General features: G+C 49.5%; 1 protein-coding gene across 3 annotated transcripts in view; it reads right to left on the reverse strand.

Annotated features, from left to right (window-relative positions):
* The window catches only part of bend3 (BEN domain containing 3), an 18,737-nt gene extending 12,458 nt beyond the window's left edge, over positions 1-6,279 (reverse strand). The window contains exons 1-2 of one of the 3 annotated variants that reach the window (XM_085997746.1): positions 5,762-6,279; positions 4,270-4,379 (exon numbers count right to left, since the gene is read on the reverse strand). In XM_085997746.1, the coding sequence (XP_085853872.1) occupies positions 4,270-4,372 (103 nt within the window). In that variant the 5' untranslated portion in view covers positions 4,373-4,379; positions 5,762-6,279. Of the gene's footprint in view, positions 1-4,269; positions 4,380-5,248; positions 5,593-5,705 lie in introns of those variants that run through there. The other 2 variants (XM_085997745.1, XM_085997747.1) reach the window with 2 other exon arrangements.
* Between the last annotated feature and the right edge of the window lie 734 nt (positions 6,280-7,013).

Consider the following 7,013-nt stretch of genomic DNA (forward strand, 5'->3'; position numbering starts at 1 on the left):
ACCCCCCACTCGCTCTCTCTCTTCCCCCCCCAGCCGCTCTCTCTTCCCCCCCAGCCGCGCTCTCTCTTCCCCCCCCAGCCGCGCTCTCTCTTCCCCCCCCAGCCGCGCTCTCTCTTCCCCCCCAACCGCGCTCTCTCTTCCCCCCCACTCGCTCTCTCTTCCCCCCCAGCCGCTCTCTCTCTTCCCCCCCAGCCGCTCTCTCTCTTCCCCCCCAGCCGCTCTCTCTTCCCCCCCAGCCGCGCTCTCTTCCCCCCCAGCCGCGCTCTCTTCCCCCCCCACTCGCTCTCTCTCTTCCCCCCAGCCGCTCTCTCTCTTCCCCCCCAGCCGCGCTCTCTTCCCCCCCAGCCGCGCTCTCTCTTCCCCCCCACTCGCTCTCTCTCTTCCCCCCCAGCCGCTCTCTCTTCCCCCCCAGCCGCTCTCTCTCTTCCCCCCAGCCGCGCTCTCTCTTCCCCCCCAGCCGCGCTCTCTCTTCCCCCCCAGCCACGCTCTCTCTTCCCCCCCAACCGCGCTCTTCCACCCCACTCGCTCTCTCTTCCCCCCCAGCCGCTCTCTCTCTTCCCCCCCAACCGCGCTCTTCCACCCCACTCGCTCTCTCTTCCCCCCCAGCCGCTCTCTCTCTTCCCCCCCAGCCGCTCTCTCTCTTCCCCCCCAGCCGCTCTCTCTCTTCCCCCCCAGCCGCGCCCTCTCTTACCCCCCACTCGCTCTCTCTCTTCCCCCCCAGCCGCTCTCTCTCTTCCCCCCCAGCCGCGCTCTCTTCCCCCCAGCCGCGCTCTCTCTTCCCCCCCACTCGCTCTCTCTTCCCCCCCAGCCGCTCTCTCTTCCCCCCCAGCCGCTCTCTCTCTTCCCCCCCAGCCGCTCTCTCTCTTCCCCCCCAGCCGCTCTCTCTTCCCCCCCAGCCGCGCTCTCTTCCCCCCCAGCCGCGCTCTCTTCCCCCCCAGCCGCGCTCTCTCTTCCCCCCCAGCCGCGCTCTCTCTTCCCCCCAGCCGCGCTCTCTCTTCCCCCCCAACCGCGCTCTCTCTTCCCCCCCCAGTCGCTCTCTCTTCCCCCCCAGTCGCTCTCTCTTCCCCCCCCAGTCGCTCTCTCTTCCCCCCCCAGTCGCACTCTCTCTTCCCCCCCCAGTCGCTCTCTCTTCCCCCCCAGTCGCTCTCTCTTACCCCCCAGTCGCTCTCTCTTCCCCCCGTCGCTCTCTCTTTCCCTCCACTCGCTCTCTCTCCCCCCCAGCTGCGCTCTCTGTTCCCCCCCAGCCGCTCTCTTCCCCCCCCACTCGCTCTCTTCCCCCCCACTCGCTCTCTCTTCCCCCCCCACTCGCTCTCTCCTCCCCCCCACTCGCTCTCTCTCCTCCCCCCCACTCGCTCTCTCTCCTCCCCCCACTCGCTCTCTCTCCTCCCCCCCACTCGCTCTCTCTCCTCCCCCCCACTCGCTCTCTCTCTTCCCCCCCACTCGCTCTCTCTCTTCTCCCCCACTCGCTCTCTCTTCCCCCCCACTTGCTCTCTCTTCCCCCAGTCGCGCTCTCTCTTTCCCCCCTGCCCAGTCGCTCTCTCTCTCTGCCGCCCCCCCACCCCCCCAGTCGCTCTCTCTCTCTCTTCCGCCCCCCCAGTCGCTCTCTCTCTCTCTTCCGCCCCCCCCCCCCCCTCTCTCTCTCTTCCAACAACATGCCCTCGAAAAAGCCTCGGCACCGCCGGGCACTCCAGCTAGTATTAGTATATATTGGACTAGCAAGAGCCCAGAGCTCCTTGACACAGTCATGGAAATTACAGTAGAGGAGGAAACCATTTGGCTCACTGTGCCTGTACTAGCTCTCAACAGGAGTTATCTACTTTAATCCCAGTTCCCTGCTCCTTTTTTATAGCCTTAATATTCTTCCTTTTCTGCCTCAATAGCCACTTGTTTTAAAGAACTCCATGATCCAATAACCCTTTTGAGTAAATCATTCTTCTAACTCTTCTCTGTTGTTCTTCTAGTGGTAATCTTGAGATTGTTGCCTCGGTATTACTGTCGGTAATACCGGCAGACGAAAGCTTAACACCACGGCATTCCTCCTTTGCTATGTCGAGCGCAGCCATTAACCTGTTTATTTTAAATAGGTTAACACCTTTGTTAAAATAACAGATAGTGGAATGTCAGACGAATAATCAAAGTGTTTCTCCGCTAATATCGCCAATGGTTACTTACTTATGTTTAAGCTCGGCCCATTTTCCCAACTCCTTAACATAAATAAAATGATTCTTATACATAGGATAGCTTCATCCAGCCTAAGCAACAAGAGATATTCAAGAGCAAGTGGTGGAACTTTCTTACCCACATTCCTTGGTGAAAGTACCTATACAGCAATTTAGCCCATGGTACAGAGCACGAGTAAAATCAACAGTTTTTTGGACTGTACAGCACACGAGAGAGCACTTTCACTTCCATCACAGCTTCCGGTAATGGTTGGGCTGGGAAGTCTAAGGCTGAGTAGAGACTGAAATCCACTGGTACTGACCCAATTAAAGATTTGAGGTATTGAGGAAGATTTTCACTTTACTGAAAACTGCTGAACATCTGAGTTTCAAAGCACACCAACATCTGGAACTAGCACAGGAGACAGGCCAATAGCATTAACAGACAATTATTAAAAACAATTACAGCCCAGAAAGCCTCTAGCTCATATTGTTTCTTATATTTTACTAGGAGACATCATACTTAATGACACTTAGTAATATGACAATGATGTTGGCACTTGCCCATTGCCTCTCCTTGTTTGTTCTATAATCCTTTTTTGTTAAAACTTACAATATCTCCATACCAGGTTAGTTCATTGTAAGGGTCATTTTCTGAGTTCACACTGCTGGTGGGAACCTGCTGCCAGTGTGCTCAGAAAAGTACTCCCTATGTCCAAACACTACATTTTTTTTATTCGTTCATGGGATGTGGGCGTCGCTGGCAAGGTGAGCATTTATTGCCCATTCCTGGTTGCCCTCGAGAAGGTGGTGGTGAGCTGCCTTCTTGAACCGCTGCAGTCCGTGTGGTGAAGGTACTCCCACAGTGCTGTTAGGGAGGGAGTGCCAGGATTTGGACCCAGCGACGATTAAGCAATGGCGATATATTTCCAAGTCAGGATGGTGTGTGACTTGGAGGTGGTGGTGTTCCCATGCACCTGCTGCCCTTGTCCTTCTAGGTGGTGGAGGTCGCGGGTTTGGGAGGTGCTGCTGAAGAAGCCTTGGCGAGTTGCTGCAGTGCATCTTGTAGATGGTACACACTGCAGCCACGGTACGCCGGTGTTAGAGGGAGTGAATGTTTAAGGTGGTGGATGGGGTGCCAATCAAGCAGGCTGCTGTGTCTTGGAACATGCACTGAGTTTGGTAGAACAGTGGTATATGCTACAGTAACATTACATGTCTGGGGGAGGGGGGTGGGGGGTGTCAGTAATGTTTGCTAGGTATCCAACATTTACCCAGTTCTAGACAGAGACTGTAAGTATGAGGAACAGCTACTTAGTCAAGAAGGGCTACCGGCACTCATGAAACAAGTGCGGCATGAGCTAATGCCATCTGGGAAGGATAAAGGAAAATATAGTTAAGACATAGTAAGCTTTTGTGTTTACTATAGAAAATTTACCATGTGACTGTAAAGAACACACTCCTTTCACATACAATGTCAAGATAGATCGCCTAATCAAATGGGTTTTAATCTTGGAGGTTAAACTGACAGGCAACTGTGCAATATAAGCAGAAGTCCAAGGCTGCATTTGTCATACAAAGCAGAGTCTGAATTTATAGTTATGTTACTCAGTCTTATATAAATGTCTCAGGGACTTCCTTTATAGATTGTAAATCTGATGCTGGGGGACTTCCAATAAAATAAGCTTGTCTTGCAGCCAGGATTGAAGATGTGCAAAAGTATATTTTCCAATGCTGTCTGCCAATTGCAAGTTTTTAAATGGTAGGCTGCTTTTTTGCTATCAAAGTGTTACTACATCGTTGGTCCATCTGGCAGGCACTGGGTAGCCAATTAGTACGAGGAAACATTAGTCAAACTGCAGAAATTACCAGGAGCCACTAAAAGAGAAAGGAAGCAGAAAATAAAGCCATTCACGTTCCTGCCAGAGTAACGCGGTGCCTCTCTCATAATCCTTGCCCACATATTGTTGAATTGCATTTGTGGAGATAAAACCTGTAAATCTGAGTTTTCTTTACATCTGTGTGTGGCATGAGTCCCATTACATCAAGAAGGTCTATTCCACCACCACCCCCACCCCCCCCCAAAAAAACCAAGTATAAAGGAATTTACCATGTACTCCTTTTTCTAACTCCTCATCCTTACTGACTGAAGGGTTTAGAACTATGAATGGTGCTCTGGGTCCAGGCTCGTCATTCTGTTCTGCAACGTTCATTGTCTACCTGTAATAAAGAATTCTACAGTTAAAGACAAATAAATGGTACATTAAATCTGTGCGAATAACGGCTAATAAAGCTACATGGATTAACAGCTAACAAAGCTATACATTCAGTCACTCTTTCCTTACATAAACCCTTTAGATTTATCAGCTTCCTGGGGATAATTCATTCATCGGTTAACTTGGCCGAGAGATTAAGCGCCACCCTTTCAAGTTTTAGACTGCCGAGGTGAATTACAAATGAATGTCTGAGAAAGAAATGCGTCGCTTATGCTCCATTTCTTTCTATTTTCCAGACTAATTATTTTAAAGTGATATATAACTCATCAGCTACTTTGGCATTAACTTCCAAAAATTACTTTTTTCATTTTCTCTATATAAACAAAAATGAAACTGTTAATATTTAGGAAATATCTGCTGTTTCTGCTCACATTGTGATTATTCCAAGAAATTGCGTGTAGAAAAGCACTTTTATGAATTCAAGTTCACACACTATGATGTTTTTAACATAAATAAATCAACAGGAGTCAGCACTCTAAGGAGCTGAGGTCGAGTGCAATGGGCTTCCCACCCATATCTTTTTTCAATATTTTCGCAAAGTAAAAGAAACAACTGTATTGAGAAAAGTGGAAAAATGTAGAGGTCACCACCGAATCTGATAAGGGACATTAACACTTCCAAAGAAAACAATATGACTTGACAGAAACTTTTAAATATAGGAAACACTATATGACCTTCAATGTGATGCGTGTCATCTTATCTAACCACAATACTTGGTGTGGATTATATGTAAAGGGGATTGAGAGGGTGGGAAAAAAAGTCACCGATGTCGCATTAAGTTGACGGGTACTTTGTCACTGAAGTAAATCTTACTTGGATCAGTTGAGTGGCCTTGCCATGTGCCCAGGGAGAGGCCGGTGATCCTCGGGAGGCGCTGTGGCTCCACACAACTCACCCAGACCTCGCCACAACTCGCCAAAGCCCCTCTCCCACTTCCTTATTGCACTAAATTCACAGCCTCTCCAGCCTGAAAGACAAGGAGCAGGAGAGGCTGCAAATTACTGTCAAGTCAGCAATAATTCCCGCAAACTTATTGGAGAAGGGAAGGGAAAAGCAGATTCCTGCAGCCAACAACATGCAGCTGTTGTTAAGAGAGAAAGCCACCGCGCCGGGCTCTGGACACGTAGTGCGTGGCGCCATGACCCTCCTTCAGAGGCAGAGTTTGTCCTTGATTGCTGATAAATATCTCTGCAGATTATATCTTGGTTTTTTCCCCCCACCCCAAAAGCTGCTTTATTATTTCTGAAAGAGCGCGCTGTGTGGCCCTTACCTGCCTTGCTGGATGTGTCTCTGTGTCAGTGCGTGGGGTGGGTGGTGCTGCGCTACCTGAGAGCGGGCGGGCGGGAGCAGGCTGATCTCCCTCTCTGTGGAAAATGGTGCCGTGTTTTTTTCTCTGCGTGTCCGCTCCGTGACGTGACTTTGTGTCATTTCCGCAGCCAGGCGAGAGAGGGGGGAGGGAGTGAGTGAGAGAGAGGAAGAAAGGAAGATAAAAAGGGAGGAAAGAGAAACACGAGAGAGGGAAAGAGAGGAAGGAAGGAGAGAGAGAAAGAAAGAGAGGAGAGAAAGGACAGAGAGAGAAGGAAAGGGAGAAAAAAAGAGAAACAGGAGAGAGGAAGGAGAGAGAGAAAGGGGACCGTGAAAGAAAGAGAGAAAAGGACAGAGAGCGAAAGAGAGGAAGAAAGGAAAGAGGACAGAGAGAAAGAGAGAAACACGAGAGGACAGGGAGAGAGAAAGAAAGGGGAAAAGAGAAACACGAGAGAGAGAGGAGTAAACACGGAGCTGACGGACTGCAAGACCCGGAGTCCGGAGTGAGTGCATTAGAGACAAGAGAAGGATTTATTAGATATTATTTTAATAGATTCACTCTTCAGGGGGAAACGGGAGCCTGTTTAAAACAAGAGGAAGGCAAACCTCCGGTGCAGAGTGGGCACTGCAGTGACACACACAGGAGAGAGGTTTACAGCTAAACACCGGACAAGGCGGCGGGACGTGTTCCAGTGCAATACACCTTTCCCCCATAAACTCCGCCGAATATTTGGCGGCCGGTTGGTATCTAGATCTTACTTTACTGTGGCTGTTAACTGGGGCTTCCTAAAAGCGAAGTTTTTCTTGTTTTATATATATTTTTTTTAAAGCAGAAGGACGAGGGAGGGAGGGGAGAAAGTTGGCGAGAGAAGGGAAACAAACTGTGGAGAAATCCCGCAATTGGTTTGATCACAAAGTGAAAGGGAGAGAAAATAAATAAATACAAACATGGTTAATGATGAAAAGGGTACGAAAGGCACAAAATCATTAAAAAAAACTTTATTAAAGCCTAAACATATTTAAAAACCTGGAAAATGACCCCTCCGTCTGTACACACATTATAACATCCCGTGTGTCTTTAGATAGGATAGTGTATTGGGGAAATGTGCCAGGAAGACAGGATAATGACAGCAGCGGTCAGGGAAAGTAACGCTGCAGCAGGAGGCAGTGACGGTCACAGTTACACTTCACTTTAGTCGGATATTGGCATATTTCTTTATTAAGTGTATAAAATGGCATTTTGTACCCTTGACATCTCTAAGGATATAACTCA

Source organism: Somniosus microcephalus, chromosome 9 (genome assembly GCF_052327205.1).
Source record: "Somniosus microcephalus isolate GS21.2 chromosome 9, FLI_Smic_1.0, whole genome shotgun sequence".
Taxonomy (NCBI): domain Eukaryota; kingdom Metazoa; phylum Chordata; class Chondrichthyes; order Squaliformes; family Somniosidae; genus Somniosus; species Somniosus microcephalus.